The sequence below is a fragment of the Polypterus senegalus genome, chromosome 5 (assembly GCF_016835505.1).
Source record: "Polypterus senegalus isolate Bchr_013 chromosome 5, ASM1683550v1, whole genome shotgun sequence".
Taxonomy (NCBI): Eukaryota; Metazoa; Chordata; class Cladistia; order Polypteriformes; family Polypteridae; genus Polypterus; species Polypterus senegalus.
In genome coordinates, this window is record NC_053158.1 from 195014391 (window position 1) to 195031207 (window position 16817).

The window sequence follows — 16817 nt, forward strand, 5'->3', positions numbered from 1 at the left end:
CCATGCCCTTGAGACTGTGCAGGGAGACACAGCAAACCTTCTGGCAATGACACGTATTGATGTGCCATCCTGGAGAAGTTGGACTACCTGTGCAACCTCTGTAGGGTCCAGGTATCGCCTCATGCTACCAGTAGTGACACTGACTGTAGCCAAATGCAAAACTAGTGAAGAAACAGTCAGAAAAGATGAGGAGGGAAAAATGTCAGTGGCCTCCACCTGTTAAACCATTCCTGTTTTGGGGGTCATCTCATTGTTGCCCCTTTAGTGCATCTGTTGTTAATTTCATTAACACCACAGCAGCTGAACACTAAATTACACTGCTTTGGCTAAATTACAAATAAAGACAAACAAAATATTTATCAAGTTAAATGCAAAATCTCACATCACAACAAATATTAACAAAAACAACAATAAAACATAAAATACACATTGCCTTAAACAAATACAGAACATGACTATTATTTTACTATTCAATTCTATTTTCATAATGTAATTTCATAGGTTATTTCATATTGAATATATCATTATATTATATATTAATATATAATATTAATTAAGACATCATCTTTATTTTTATGCAGTACATGATAATGTTACTGCATAGATTTTTTTTACATATTTTTATAAGATATCAAATTTTTTCGATCAAAGCCAAAGTGGAGCAATGAGGGTTTCTTTTCTGTTTAATCATCTAATATTTGAACTTTTCTTAATAAAACATTATTTTTGTGCCTGTTATACTTTACCTCTAGGAGGTGCTCTATCACACTAACATCCATCCATTTTCCAACCCGCTGAATCCAAATACAGGGTCACGGGGATCTGTTACTGCCCATCCCAGCCAACACAGGGAGAAAGACAAAAACCAATCCTGGGCAGGGTGCCAACCCACCGCAGGACAGACACACCCACACCAAGCACACACTAGGGCCAATTTAGAATCACCAATCCACCTAACCTGAATGTCTTTGGACTGTGGGAGGAAACCCACACAGACACGGGGGAGAACATGCAAACTCCACAAAGGGTGGACTAGGGAAGTAAACCCGGGACTCCTTACTGCGAGGCAGCAGCACTACCACTGTGCCACACATCACACTAACATGCTTAAGAAAAAGCTATAGCAGAAATAAATTCCAAACCAATAAAATCCAAAGCTAGGGAATCACTCAGAGTCCCATAGAGTTCTGGTTCCAGTTTTAGACTTTATTAACAGATAAAAGGATGTAACAAGTGTCTCCACAGGTATAAACAAACAAGCTTGATGGACTGAATGGTCTCCTCTCATTTGTCAAATGTGTTGTAATTCACATTCTATGTTAGAAAATCCCAATTCACTCTAATTCTTGTTTTCCTTTCTTTCACAATTTTTACAGGGGAAGGAGTTGACAATTTTTGGCACATCCTTCTAGAAGGTAGAAATTGCACAGTGGAGATTCCATCGGAAAGATTTAGCTGTACTTTTTGGTACGACTCCAGTGACAGCAAACCAGGGAAATCCAGAACAGTTCGAGCAGCATTAATTGATGGGTAAATTCACTTGTTTTTCTTTTTTTAAAGCCATTTCTCATTTTAACCGATGTTCCAATCTTCTTAAGACTCACTATGTAGGATATGCTTTTAGTTTGATGGAGATTTTATTTTTAATATCAAGCATTAAAATTACAACAAAAAAAGAAACAGATATGAAGTATTCACCTATTTAAACTACTGTATAACTGGGGTCTCCAAACTTTTTTCCCCTGAGAGCTACTTTTACAAAATGAAAATGGCCAAGAGCTCCTCACACTTTCCAACGTTTATTCTCATAGCTTATTTCAATCCAAGCAAACTGAATTAGCTTGTTTTGCTTGAACATTTACAAAATGGTGTCCACAACTCACATTTTGCATTAAAACATCACAAAAAATATTTAGTTCACCTGCAAGTGCATTATGTATGTCTGTATGCCTTTTCTACTGTATCTCACACTATTGAATTAAAACACGAATGTTGTCAAAACAAAACAATGCAATTACCAACACACAGATATGACTTATTAATTTGTCATTTTGTCACATGTGACTGTGTCACTTTATTCACATGTCCAGTTGCATGTGCGATGTGTTTTTTAGTTAGTCAGATGACAGGCACTGCATGGAGTCAACAAGAGAGGCAGGTGTCTGGTGGAGTGGAGCCACTGAGGTTCACTTTTATGGAGTCATTTAAATGTTCGTCTGTCAGTCTTGTTCTGAACTTTGATTTCATGACATTCCTGTCAGACTCACAGAGGTATGGAGACCCAAACAAAGCAGACATTTTCAGAGCTCCTTGGTGAAAATTCTTATAGTTATCTGGCTCTACGAAGCTCCAGAAATGCTGAGAATTCTGTTGAGACTTTGACTGCACATTATTTTGAAGGTTAACTAATATACAATATATAAAATCCAATCTCTTTCTGTCAGTCTGTCTGTCCGCTTTTTACGAGAGAACAGTTAACAAATTTAGATCAGTTTGTTCTATAATTTGTTTGAACATTCAAGCTGATTTTGTGATTTATCTCATTTCGCTATGTATTGTAGTTTGTTTGCAGTACCGATTTATTTGCGTGAATCCGAGATCCACTCAGCGGGCCGAGGTGAGGGGTCTTCCTCACTCACTCGCCAGCTTCAGAGCGTGTGCCTTAACTCCGCTTCGCTAGAGAACACAATTGAATTCAACTTTGTTTGATATTTAAAATAAAGTGTTACTTAAGTCTTGATGAGTTTGAGTCCGGATATTCTCTTAAGTGTATGCCACATTGAAAAGATAGATTGCAATTCAGATTATGGATCGTTATATGATTTTATGGAAAGATCGGCCACCCTTAATTTGACTAATCAAGTTTTAAATTTATGTAGGATTCATTAACCCTTTGGTGAGCTACTTGGAAAGGGGTGGCGAGCTACCGGTAGTTTGCAAGCGATGTGTTGGTGACCCCTGAACTATAAGCTGTATAAAAACACTTAAAGGAACACTGCTCCCAAAAATGACATTTTTTGTGCTACTTAACCCATATGTTTTGAAGTGATTGTCAAGAAATAAAAAATAATCTCATGTGTTTATGGAGAATGGAGATGAAACATTTTCTGGTAAAATGGGCATCTATTGAGAGCAATGTTGGACAACAGTAATCAGTATGAAAAGCATCCATGAAAAAAATTTCAAGTTACTTGTGTGACACAAACCACACATCAAGTCATTTGGTTGTATGTGTTATGATTTGCTCACTTTGAGAATTTTTTTTCTCTTAAAATAAATTCCTTAGAACTAAAATATACATGGGAGTATAGGTTGCTTTTTTTTCCTAGAACTTTATTACGTTTCCTGAATATAATGATTAATTGCAGTAATTCATTGTGCCGAGACATTATTTTGTTTTGCAATTCGGTGCCACCAGCTTATGATTCCCATTACCAGCATGTTATTCCTGATTGCCACAAAATGTTGAAAAGATCAAAGAAAGGGGAAAGGGGTCTCTCTTTGAACTGCCTTTCCTAAGGTTTCTTCCATTTTTTTTTCCTACAAGGGTTTTTGTTGGGAGTTTTTCCTTGTCTTCTTAGAGGGTCAAGGCTGGGGGGCTATCTAAAGGCAGTGCCTGTTAAAGCCCAGAGCGGCACTCTCTTGTGTGATTTTGGGCTAAAAAAAAAGTAAATTATATTATATTGTATTGTGTATGTTGTTGCAGACGTCACCATGTCTTGCATCATCAGCGTGCAAAGATTTATTCCCTATCAGTGATTTGGATAAAAACACAAACTTTGTGCGTTTTTTTCTTCTCAAATTTCGGACTTCCAGTCTTACTGTTTTCTCTCGGACTTTCTGGTTAGTGATGTCACTAACTAGGCCTGAGGGTTGCCTTTTAAGCCCACCTAAGGTATGTTGTATCACTCCAGGACGAGAAGGGGAACTGTCGCTAATAGTTTTGTTTCCTTTTCTTTCTCACAGACTTGAGAAACTGCCCCTTTAGGGCAACACAAGGCCAAGGAAGCTCTACCCCTTTTGGTTCCCTCTGTTTTAAATGGAGATAGTGTCTCATATCGGATCTGACAACCTTAGGGAGATAGAGAGAGAAAGAGCATACCTTAAAAAGAGCTGCTTCCAAGCAGAGAGCGCAATCGAGCATGTGTTTTATTTACAGTTTTCTTTTCTTGTTGGAACTAAATGGGGTTTTGTTGGCACCCCAAGCATTTGTCTTTTGGCCTGCCTCATTATTCATGCTGCAACAGTGATTAGACATGGCTGCAAAAACGTTTCATCACTAAGATTTTAACTCATTTCTGGTGTTAACTACATTTCATCTCCTGGTCCTCTTCTTGCTCTCGGACAGAACAGTATGCTAACAACTGGCAAAATGCATCCGTTTTTTGTTTTTGCTAAAACAAATGTTAAATAAATACCTTCTGAAAATCAAACTAGTGCACTCAGAGGTTTATTGAATACCCACCACTATTCCTCATTTACTGGTTAAAAATGTGGTCTTTAATTCAAAGCCTCTATACTGTGTGAATGCATATGCTCTTCTGGATATGAATGAAAGTAACAAGCTGGTTAAGTTTTGCCGATGATACCAAGCGAGGTGGACTAGCAGATAATCGAAAGTCTGTCGAATCATTACAGAGGGACTTTTACACCATACAAGCTTGGCAGATTTGTGGCAAATTAAATTTAATGTAAGTAAATGAAAAGTATTACACATAGGAAGTAAAAATGTGAGGTTTCAATACACAGTGGGAGGTCTGAAAATCGAAAGTACACTTTATGAGAAGGATTAGGGAGTCAACTGCCAGACACTGTTCAGAGGTCATTAAAAGGCTAACAGAATGTCAGGTTATATAGCGCCTTGATGTGTGAAGTACAATTCCAAGGAGGTTATGCTGAAGCTTTATAACACACTGGTGAAGCCTCATCTGGAGTCCTGTGTGCAGTTTTAGTTTCCAGGCTACAAAAAGGACATAGCAGCGCGAGGAAAAGTCCACAAAAGAGTGTCTAGGCTGACAGGGGATGAGTTATGAAGAAAGATTAAAAGAGTTGGGTCTTTTCAGTTTAAACAATAGAAGATTAAAAGGAGTCATGATTGAAGTATTTAAAATTATGAAGGGAATTCATCCAGTGGATCAAGGCTGTGATTTTAAAGCGAGTTCATAAAGAACACAGGGACACAGTTGAAAATTTGTTAAAGGAACATTTAGCACAAACATTACAAAGTTTTTCTTCACACAGAAAACCAGGATTCATGTTGAAATGCAGTCACTTCTGCCTCATCCAGCATTCAGAGTTGGGAGGAGATGGACTAGGCTTGGTTGGTGTCGAGTGGTAGTGGAAAAGGAAAGGAAAGGACAGCAATGAAACTGTGACTGATTTATCAGGTGATATAAACCTATGGAAGGCATTTTGTTTGAATAAAATGTTTTCCTTGAACCTGCAACTGTGTGGTTTGGTTGTGTCTGGGTGTTTGGGGTACAGGTCTGCTCTCTCCAGGTTACATAGTATATTACACAATAAATTAAGGGATCCACATGGACTACATGAACTAATATACATATCTGTAAAAAAGCAATGCATAAATTGTGAAGATTTAAGTTGCTGACAGGAGTAGTAGGCAGGACTACTCCATAAGTGCAATACTGTATAGTAATTCTTCATTTAAAAAAAAAAATTCTGTTTTTCTTCTCCATCTGTCACAAACTGATGACGTAATTGCTGTGTGCCACAAGGTGCCATTGCTGACGGTATCTGAAAATGTATTGATTTTCGTTCAGCAATGTTCATTTCTGGGTATTTCCTATTATTCTTTTCTTTTTAGCAGACACTACAGAATTTAATGCAATTGACTTAATGAGGGCCACATTAATCAAAATGAGTACAGCAGAATCTGAATGTGCCCTAAAACGGACTGGTGTTCTTTTCAGTATTATTGCCGTGAGTCAAATGTAACTACAGCTTTGGGTGTACATGGACTTAAAAATTGGATTAAGCAGGATGACGTGATGAAGGGAGGGAGAGATAGATGATGAAACCAAACTAACATGGCCAAATTATGATAAAAAAATAGTTCCTATTTAACTTGATGAAAAATGCTATTTGTGCGGGTGGCACGGTGGCACAACAAGAACAACAACTTTTATTTATATAGCAGATTTTCATACAAACAGTAGCTCAAAGTGCTTTACATAATAAAGAATAGAAAAATAAAAGACACAATAAGAAAACAATGTAAGTCAACATTAATTAACATAGAATAAGAGTAAGGTCCAATGGCCGGGGGGACAGAAAAAAAACTCCAGACAGCTGGAGAAAAAAATAAAATCTGTAGGGATTCCAGACCATTAGACTGCCCAGTCCCCTCTGTGCATTCTACCTAACATAAATGAAACAGTCCTCTTTGGATTTAGGGTTCTTACAGAAGGACTTGATGATGATGGTCACATAGACTTCTGGCTTTTAATCCATTCATCATTGTTGGAGCATTATGATACTTTGAGTAGGTGGAGGTGGTGCAGGCCATCACCACCACAAAGAAACCGGAAAAAGAAACAGAAGAGAGAGTAGGGGTCAGTACCGATTTTAGAGCCACCATGAATAGCTTTTATGAAGAATTAAACATACAGAGTATCAGGATTAAGTTAAATCAAGTTAAATTGAAGTTATAAAAAGGCCATGTTAAAGTAATGTGTTTTCAGCAGTTTCTTAAAGTGCTCCACTGTACTAGCCTGGCGCATTCCTATTGGCAGGCTATTCCAGATTTTAGGTGCATAACAGCAGAAGGCCGCCAGCCTCACCACTTCTTTTAAGTTTTGCTCTTGGAATTCTAAGGAGACACTCATTTGAGGATCTGAGGTTACGATTTGGAATATAAGGTGTCAGACACTCCGATATATAAGATTGGGCGAGATTATTTAAGGCTTTATAAACCATAAGCAGAATTTCAAAGTCAATCCTGAATGACACAGGTAACCAGTGTAGTGACATTAAAACTGGAGAAATGTGTTCGGACCCTTAACCTCGGTGGCGTGCAAACTTGTGAAAAAGGTCTTACGGAGAAGTGTACAGCTGTTTAAAGAAATCTACGGGTTACAATGGATTCTATTAAACAAAATCTGGACTTTCTTCGTCCATCCAAAGGTGTGGAATTAAACACCGGACAACGGACATTACACGGGTGTCCGTTTAAAATGATGGGTAAGCATCTGTTACCACAGATCAACGGGCACTTTTCAAAAAATCCAGCTCTTTTGAGCATATAAATAAGCAGCGTTCGTGCCCCATCCCCATTTCTCTACGCTTCGTTCAGAACAACAAGATGAATTTCTCCCAAAACGGTTTGTCATCACGAATTTATTAGAATAATGTATTGTAATTTTAATGACTACAGCTAAATGAAATGCAATTATTTTTCATACAGCATATTCTGCATCGGACAATGTCACTGACGCCCCAGGTAAGGCTATTCATGATTCTTATATGCGTTAAATGAACATGTTTTAAAAACTTAGGTCTTAATTCTTATATTTTTTCTTTAGAGCTGTTCATACCTGTCGATTCGCAAAATGGTAAAAACCTTTTTTAATATATCTTGTTTAATACGCGCATGGCTTTCATATCAGTATTTAGCCCCCAGCCTTCGTGTATCGGCATGCGCTCGGGAGCGCGCGTGCATGTGTAAGCGCTTAAGTGCTTCGGTGTTAGCTGGGGAGCGCGCGTGCATGTGTAAGCGCTTAAGTGTTTCGGTGTTAGCTGGGGAGCGCATGTGCATGTGTAAGCGTTTACGTGTTTGTCAATATAAAACTGCTTATAACATATTTCTAACGTGCTGATCCGATCATGAAAGGGAATGATGAGTCTATAAATGTGTCTTAACTAACCGCATGAACGACGTGCGTCAGTGAATATTTGAGTATAATTACTGGGTTGTAATGGAAAATGTCCAGGAATACAATAAAGTTATTTCAAAACGTGCGGTTGATTCCTTTATTTTATTTTCTTTAGATTTATATATACAGGTAGAATCGCGATTGATTTTGATGAAACAGATGAGAATTTTTATTAAAATGATAAAATGTTTACAACGTGTCTATGTGCGTGCGTGTGTGCACGCAGTCGTGCATGCGATTACTAGCTTTCGCACATGAGCTTTGCTAAATGAAATGTAATACATACTAGAGTCCCCAAAAGTCCTGGGGCCTCATGTATAACACCGTGCGTAGAACTCGCACTATAACATGGCGTAAGCACAAAAGCCGAAATGTGCTTACGCACAGAAAAATCCAGATGCAGGAATCTGTGCGTACTCCAACTTCCACATTCTTTCGTTACATAAATCCCGATCAGCGTGAAAACTAACGCTCATGCACGCGCATTTTGTAACGCCCCAACTCCTCCCAGAATTACGCCTATTTGAATATGCAAATGAATATAAATCGCCCTTAAGCGCAGCCTTCTGTGAAAAGACAATGGGAAAAGCACGGAGAAAATATAAGAATTTCAGCGAATACCAAGTGGAGGCAAAGGAAAAACATACTATTTGTTCAAATAAACCGTGGTATAATCAACAAAATGAAGTTGATCGAGTGACATAGCGTGTTGGAGAAACTTGAAAGCTCACATTCACAAAATCGCACAGTGCCGGAAATAAAAAAGAAGTCACATATCAAAGTTGCCATGAAAAGGCGAGTTGTAAGCCCACTGTCTGAGTGTCATATGAAAGTTTATTAGGGTACAGAGAAAAAAGGCACACGGTGGGGAAAACGCACGAAATGTCAACTTTAATCTCGAATTTTCCACTTTAATCACGTAGTTTATTTTGTCATTTAGTAGAAAATTATAAACTTCATCTTAAAATCGTTTAATTAACCAGTTTCTCAAAATTACATCGTAATTAAAGTAGCACGTTAAATGCTTTGTTTTGTATTTGATCTTCTACTCGTATGTGATCTATGTGTGTGAATCACTACTTGCTTCTTAAACTGGCTCTCTTCCTCCAACTGGACACAGAGTCCATTACATTTGTGATATTACAGCTCTCTGAATAACTAAAATACTGAGATGTATACGTGATGTCATTTTCATGATGATAGGAGCTAAAGCACATTATTAAACATGTGTTTCATGAGCCTCGTGCTCATGACAAGCATTTATCTTTTGTCGAAATTTGTCGCTGCGTTTTTAGCTGTGTTGTTATTTTCTCTTTCTGTTTTATATTCAATATATATTGGCGTAGCGCCCAAGAGTCCTTGCTTTTCTTTCCCCAAGTAACCGATCGCCACACAATCAGCTCTGTAATAGAAGTTAAGCCATCTGTAAGCTTAGCGCCGATTCTTCAAAACGTTTAAAGAACATTGAAATATCTTCGTAGTACATGTTTAATTATTCTATCCTTCACGACACTCCCAGTGAAGAATATAGATTATTTAAATGAAGTTAAAGTTGTATGTGTATAATTTAACAAACATGTTTTGCTGCATTTCACCTTAAAAATGATATCGTCATCATATGTAAATACGCGCTTTATAAAGTGGCCCAGGTTGTGAGATATTATAACTGTAGTGGAAGTTTACAGTGGGCTGATTGTACTTATAAGTACAAATCGTTATACAAGGTGCAATTGATTGAGTGCATTTAAAGTTCTTGGGATTAAACTGTTTCTGAACCGCGAGGTCCGTACAGGAAAGGCTTTAAAACGTTTTGTAGTGGCTGAGACAGCGTGTCCTTAAAGCTGTATACCGATAATTCTCTTTCCGATCAGCTGCTGCTGTGATTCACACTCAGATACAGTGATATCAATACTCCGAGTCGTGCAGTGAGAGTAATATGGAAAAAGATGATCCGCTGTGGCAACTCCTAACGGGAGGAGCTGAAAGAAGAAGAAGAAGAAGAAGTGAGAGTAACAACGCTAAAGCAGTTATGGTATTTGGAATACTATGGCTGTTCCCTGGACCATTATATTGTTACGAGTTAATTACAATCAGATGCATTACACTAATAAACAATATGCGATTAGTTTCAGTGTATTTATAAAGCCGCGTCATGAAAATAATGAGTAATCACACAAGAACAGTAGCACTGCTTTGACGCTGGGTGCCGCCAGTTTGCAAAACCGAGCGGAGAACTTGCGTACGACAAGGCATGAGTACCGTGGAAAAGTGCGTGGCTTTACGCCAAGTGTAGGTTTTATACATCGCGATTTGAACGTGGAAAAGTTCTTACGCAACATTTCTGTGCATACGCACCGTTTATACATGAGGCCCCTGGTGATTTTAGACGTATCAAAAGTATTGTTGAATCATTGGGTAAATGAATATTATGTGTTTCTGTATTTATGAGATTATATTTTAATACCTTGAGACCCGATTATTTTGAAAATGATTTTATCCAACTTATTTTAGGGGATGTTCGTGCAGTTTGTTAAAGTGCTTCGGGTAGTTACAAGGGATAGGGATGAGGCGTATTAAAACGTTCTGTGTTAATTAACCGGTTGAGCTGTGGGTGTGTGTGTGGGTGTGCGTGTGTGTGCATAAACACGTGTAGATCAGCTTGTGTATATATGTGTGTGTCTGGATTGGAGCTCGTGCATTTGGTTTCAGCAGCTGCAAGCGCTGGAATGGGGAAATGCTTTTTTAAATAGGTATGTATTTTGTTTTGTAGACGAAAATTCTGTACAAAACGAAACAGTTTCTCAAAGGGATTACTCTGATTTGTACATTCACAGTAAGTGTCCTTTTCAATTTATGGATGAAACTTTGGGGAACACACTTATCTGCAGATTTTGTGAAAAAGATTCCTTTAACTGAAAAGGATATAATTTTATTTTCAGATTCAACTCTCCCGGGTGTTTTAACGCAATTGCTGCAAGGTTCAGACAATCTAGCACTATACGAAAGCTGGCAGAATCAACAAGTACCACCCCCGTCGGAGAACAGCCCGGGGCAATCTCCGACACCCTCTCAGAGCAGCCGAGGGCAATCTCCGACACCCTCTCAGAGCAGCCGAGGGCAATCTCCGACACCCTCTCAGAGCAGCCGAGGGCAATCTCCGAAACCCTCTCAGAGCAGCCGAGGGCAATCTCCGACACCCTCTCAGAGCAGCCAAGGGCAATCTCCGACAACCTATCAGAGCAGCCGGGGGTATTCTCCAGCGCAATCATCGGCGTCTTCTAATTCTAGCCGCCGTTCAACCCCCAGGGTGGTCCCTTTACCGACATCGCTTCACTCTGAGCAAGGATCTCGGCGAAGAAATCGTTATTCACCCCGATATTCCCATCGGCCTGACCCCGACCGGAGACATCGCGAAAGACTGGTGCAGTTGGGCGACGTTCTTCGCTGGGCACTGGAGCAATTTATAGAATTAGAGTCTCCTGGGTACAATTCCGTACCCGACATGAGTTTACATTTGCTGCATCTGTATACTTTTTCCAAGGTTCTACCCAGAAATTAAAGGATAGGTTTTATATTACTTTTTCATTAAAAATAACATTGAATGCAAATTTTTATTTTCTGTGCTTATAACTGTAACCTTTGTTTAAATTTAGGTCATGTCTGAAAACGGGTCTAGCGGTAGCAGCAACGAACGCGACAGCAGCGACAGCAGCCGCGACAGTGGTACAGACAGCTTCCGTGAACATCCTGTAGGGCGTAAAGGTAGGAAAAGGCCGTCCAGTGAAAACCTGAGACTATTAAAAGAGATGTTTAATAACCTTGAATATTCTATAAAACCCCCTAAAATACCTACCCCTCCGCCGATTCCAGTCTGACGCTAATCGTTCGGGTGGCTAGGGTTCCATCTGGTGGCGGCAGGGCCAGGCGTAAAGCATGTTCCCTTTTCAACTATGTAATCCTTCAAAGAAACGGAAGCACTTATGGATCTCCTTTAACCAGGATGATCAGTGCTGTTTTGCCAGGGGTTTGCTGGCTGTATTAAACGATAGGTTCAGAAACAATCAGAAATTGTGTGAACAAGAGGCTCGCCGTCTGCACGTCGGGGTCGGTTTATCAACGGATCAGAAAGTAACGTTTTCAGATGTCGAAAAATTTGAGAGGCTACTAGGAATTAAAATTATCGTCTGGTACAGGGAACCGAACACCACTGCTCTATTAAAATTTGAAGCGTCCCGGGTCAGAAAACCAAAGACGGCGTTCCTATTTTTGCACCAGGAGCATTATTACGGTATTTTGAATCTAGAAGGCTTTCTGGGATTTTCCTACGTCTGCGATTTCTGTTACACGGGATATTCTATACCGTCACGACATCGCTGCGAACAACACTGTGACGTCTGTTTATCTACAAACTGTCGATTGGTTGACGGGGAGGCTTTTCGATGTCCCGACTGTTGTCGTTTCTGTCGATCAAGGGTTTGCTTCGAGCTCCACAAAACACCGAAATGGAATGAAAAGACGCGTCGGTCTGAAAGTATCTGCGACGTCTTTAAAGTCTGCGCTCTCTGTTACGAGAGATACAGCTTGAAAGCTGGGTCAAAACCTCACAAGTGTCGATCCAAACACTGTCGCGTTTGTAGAGCGGTCATGAAAGAGTCGGATGAAAACCATCAGTGTTTTATTCAAAGCTTGCCGCAAAGACCAAACCACGAAAAATACGTGTTTTACGATTTTGAGTGTCGTCAAGATGACAGTACTCACATCCCCAATTACATCCACTGCATGCATTGGAATGGTCAATCGTGGAGACGTTCCGGCGAGGACTGCGTAGCAAAGTTCTTTCACAGATATCGATGTCCGAAATACAAAGATTACACGTTCATAGCTCACAGTTCTAAGGGGTATGACGGATATTTCCTCCTGAAAGATCTCGTCGAAAGCGGGCAAACTCCATTTGTAACATCTCAGGGCTGTAAATTAATGTGCTTTATAGAAGAAGATTACAACTTGAGATTTATCGACTCGTTGAACTTCTTACCTATGAAATTGAGCAGTATGCCCAAAGCCCTGGGATTCCATGCTCAAAAAGGGTACTTTCCCCATTTCTTTAATACCGCTGAAAATCAAGACTACATCGGACCATACCCCGATCCTAAATATTACGGCATTCAACACATGATGAGCCAGGAAAGAGAGGAGTTTTTGTCTTGGTACGATTCGGTTAAAAGCGGTACCTTCAACTTTAGACAAGAAATGGCCTACTATTGTCGAAACGACGTGATTATTTTAAGAACCGCATGCATGAAATTTAGAGATTAAGTTGTCGGGATCGGTAATATTGATCCTTTTCAGTGTATGACCCTAGCTTCTCTCTGTCTGACCATGTACAGACAAAACTGTATGCCTGATAATGCAATTGGAATCATTCCGACTGATCATTACAAAAGCACTCACAAAGCATATTCTAATGCTTTCAGGGGCTATTCAGTGGCTGTTTCTTTCCGAGAAGGAAAAAATAAACATTCGACATGCGCAGAATCACGGTGAAGTCAAGATGGGGTCCTTTTATCTAGATGGTTACGCCGAAGTTCAGGGTGTCCCGACGGCCTTTGAGTTTGCTGGCTGCTTTTATCACGGATGTCCAGAGTGCTACGATGCGCAAGCCAAGCACCCTCTTACGGGGACGTCTTATGCAGAATTTTTTAAAACGTTTGACGACAAACTCAATAAATTGCGTGAAAACTTTAATCTGACGGTGAAAGTGCTTTGGGAACACGATTGGGAGCGCATGAAAAAAGAGGACGCGGAGCTTCAGGATTTCTTAAGACGCTTTGAGTTTCCTGAACCTATCAATCCCCGTGATGCCCTTTATGGAGGGCGCACCAACGCTATCAAATTATATCATAAGGTTCAAGGCGACGAGCAAATGCATTATTACGATTTTACAAGTCTGTACCCCTACGTCAACAAAACAAAAACCTACCCAATCGGCCATCCGACCTTTGTTTTTGAAGAATTTGGCGATCTTAAGCAATACTTTGGTCTCATTAAAATCACCCTGTTAGCCCCTCGCAATTTGTATTTTCCGGTCCTCCCTTTAAGAATTTGCAATAAATTGATGTTCGTTCTGTGCCGTACGTGTGCAGAAACCCAGACATCCACCGGCCTTTGCCGTCACAATGATCGGGAAAGGTCTTTAACAGGAACCTGGTGCACCGTCGAAATACTCAAGGCCTTAGATAAAGGGTACAAAGTTTTAAAATTCATGAGATATGGCACTCTGAATAGAGTACCGCAGATTTATTTTCCGATTACATCAAAATTCATCTGAAAGGCAAACAGGAGGCCTCTGGATGGCCATCTTGAGCCGTGGACGAAGCGTCCCGGTGGCGCTATGTTGACGACTATTTCTTAAAAGAAGGCGTATTATTGGAGCATGAAAACATAGCCTCCAATCCCGCAAAGAGACAAATTTCCAAGTTATTTCTGAATTCTCTTTGGGGAAAATTCGGTCAGAAGCCTAACCAACTGACCACGACGTTTGTTAAACACACCCAAGAATTCTTTGATTACCTGTTCTCAGACGTGTATCTGGTCTCCTATTTTGGCTTTGTCAGCGACAAAATCGCTCAGATGCAGTGGAGGTATGCGGATGACCGATACGTTGTACCCGGCCCTGTCAATGTGGTGATCACCGCTTTGACCACGCCTATGCCTGGCTAGAATTGTACGAATTGCTGGATCGTTTAGGGCCGAGGATTCTGTATCATGATACAGATTCCATTATCTTCACAGCATCGCCGGACAGTACACGCGGCCGCTCGGCGACTAATTAGGTGAACTCACCAGCAAACTAGATCCTGATGACTACATAGAAGAATTTGTTTCTGGGGGTCCAAAAACGTACGCGTACAAAACGTTCAAAGGCAAGGTCTGCATGAAAGTAAAGGGTATTACTCTCAATCACCAAACGGTTAAAGAGGTAAACCTATATTCGTTAATGGATCTAGTGCATAGTTTTGTAGAAAACGATCTCACAAAAGAAATAACCGTTCATGGTGCGCAGATTCATAGGAACAAAAGACCCTGACGTTGCAAAATCGTCCACTCAATCGTGCCCGATTTCACATCTCTACCCTATGGATACTAAAGAGGGCTTTGATGTAAGACTTCAACACCCGTTCTCAAAAATAGTCTCGGGACCCTCCTGTTCGGGCAAATCGCATTATGTGACAAAGCTTTTGGAACACACAGAACATGTGCTTTCTCGTCGCCCTGACAATATAGTCTGGTTTTATAGCTGCTGGCAGCCTCTGTACGACGAACTATTAACCCGATTTCCCAAAATCAAATTTTTAGAGGGATTACCCGCTTCCTTAGCGAGCGATGAACTACTGCCGCCTGATTGAGTTAACTTGGTGATCGTCGACGATTTGATGGAACAAGCGAGCCATAGCCAAGAGATAGAGAGGGCCTTCACAAAATATACTCATCACAGGAATTTGTCCATCATTTACTTGGTCCAAAATTTATTTTTTCAAGGTAAGAAAAGTAGAACAATAAATCTGAATGCCAATTACATAACCCTTTTTAAAAACCCGAGAGAGAAACTGCAAATCACCAATTTAGCGCGTCAAATGTACCCCGGCAGGGTGAAATTTTTCTTGGAGGCCTTTGAGGATGCTACGCGACACCCTTACGGTTATCTGTTGGTGGATCTGAAAGCCCAGACACCTGACGAATTTCGCTTACATACTGGCTTGTTCCCTCCCAATTGGCCTGTGGTGTACGTCGTGAAAAGATAAAGACGTGCGATTTTCCGAGTATTTGAAAAAGAGACGGCATGTTGTGAAGAATAAAAAGAAATCTCCCTCTGCTCAAGACCCTGCACAGGGTCTCCTGTCGCTGAAGAAAAGCGATGCTGAGCGAGGCTCCTGATGATTTCATTTATGCTCTGGCCAAGATAGCTCTCAATACTTTAAAAGGCCATGTCCCCCTAACTTCCAGACAGTTCAAGTTGCTGAAGAAGCATTGCTGCACCGTTAAAAAAACTAAGCGATAAAAAACTAACCCTTAAAAAGGAATAAACTCTTTTAAATCAGAAAGGAGGTTTTCTCGGAGCCCTGTTAAGCGCAGCCATTCCTTTCATTACTAGTTTAATAGTGTCGAGAGTATAAATATGGAATACACACGCAAGATGTACTTGGTCCCTCAACAACAAATGGCTCAGTGGCAACAGAAACCCCCACCTTCCAACGACCTTCTAAGCGCTACGGAAAGTCAACTGGATAAACAAATGAAACTCATACTTGAACGTGATGACTTGACCGTCGATGCAAAAGTAAAACTTTATACGACCGTCTTGCAAAGATACCTTACCTTTGTGAAAAAAGCGGATAAAGAAACCGGTTCTCTGACATTATTGATGCCTGTCGAGAGCCAGGAGGTGCCGCCGGAGACGCACAAAGATGCTCCTAGTACCCCAGAAGAACGGGTGTACGACGAGATTTTGAAAAGTACTCCGGATAAATCAAAGAAATATACTGAAATAATTTTACAGAAAATGTCGCATCACCCTAATACATCCTATTGGAATGGCTTGGGAGAGTTTGTGGAGAACCGTTACCCGGAACGAATATGGTCGATCTAATGCGGAACTTAACCGCCCGTCACAACATACCGTCCAATCGGAGACCTAGGGGTTGGAAAGAATTTATTAAGGCCTTGGCCGGATTGAACATTCCGACCTCGGCCGTACCAAACATGGACACTAGGGAACTTCTAGAGAGTTTCAAACTACCCTCCCCAGACGGGGCTTCTGCCTCTGTTGCCTCTGCTGCCGCGACGTCTGCTTCCGATACACCTGTTGGCAAGAAATCCAGATCTCGCAAAAAGAATGAATGGATTCCTTATTGAAATGTAATTATA

General features: G+C 40.4%; 1 protein-coding gene across 3 annotated transcripts in view; it reads left to right on the forward strand.

Annotated features, from left to right (window-relative positions):
• Positions 1-11469, forward strand: part of LOC120530043 (putative protein TPRXL) — a 37196-nt gene extending 25727 nt beyond the window's left edge. For 2 of the 3 annotated variants that reach the window (XM_039754201.1, XM_039754202.1), the window contains 5 exons: positions 1377-1530; positions 7424-7459; positions 7542-7571; positions 10663-10725; positions 10832-11469. In XM_039754201.1, coding sequence (XP_039610135.1) covers positions 1527-1530; positions 7424-7459; positions 7542-7571; positions 10663-10725; positions 10832-11451 — 753 coding nt within the window. In that variant the 5' untranslated portion in view covers positions 1377-1526 and the 3' untranslated portion in view covers positions 11452-11469. The remainder of the gene's footprint in view (positions 1-1376; positions 1531-7423; positions 7460-7541; positions 7572-10662; positions 10726-10831) is intronic. The other variant, XM_039754203.1, reaches the window with a different exon arrangement.
• Positions 11470-16817: the final 5348 nt, after the last annotated feature.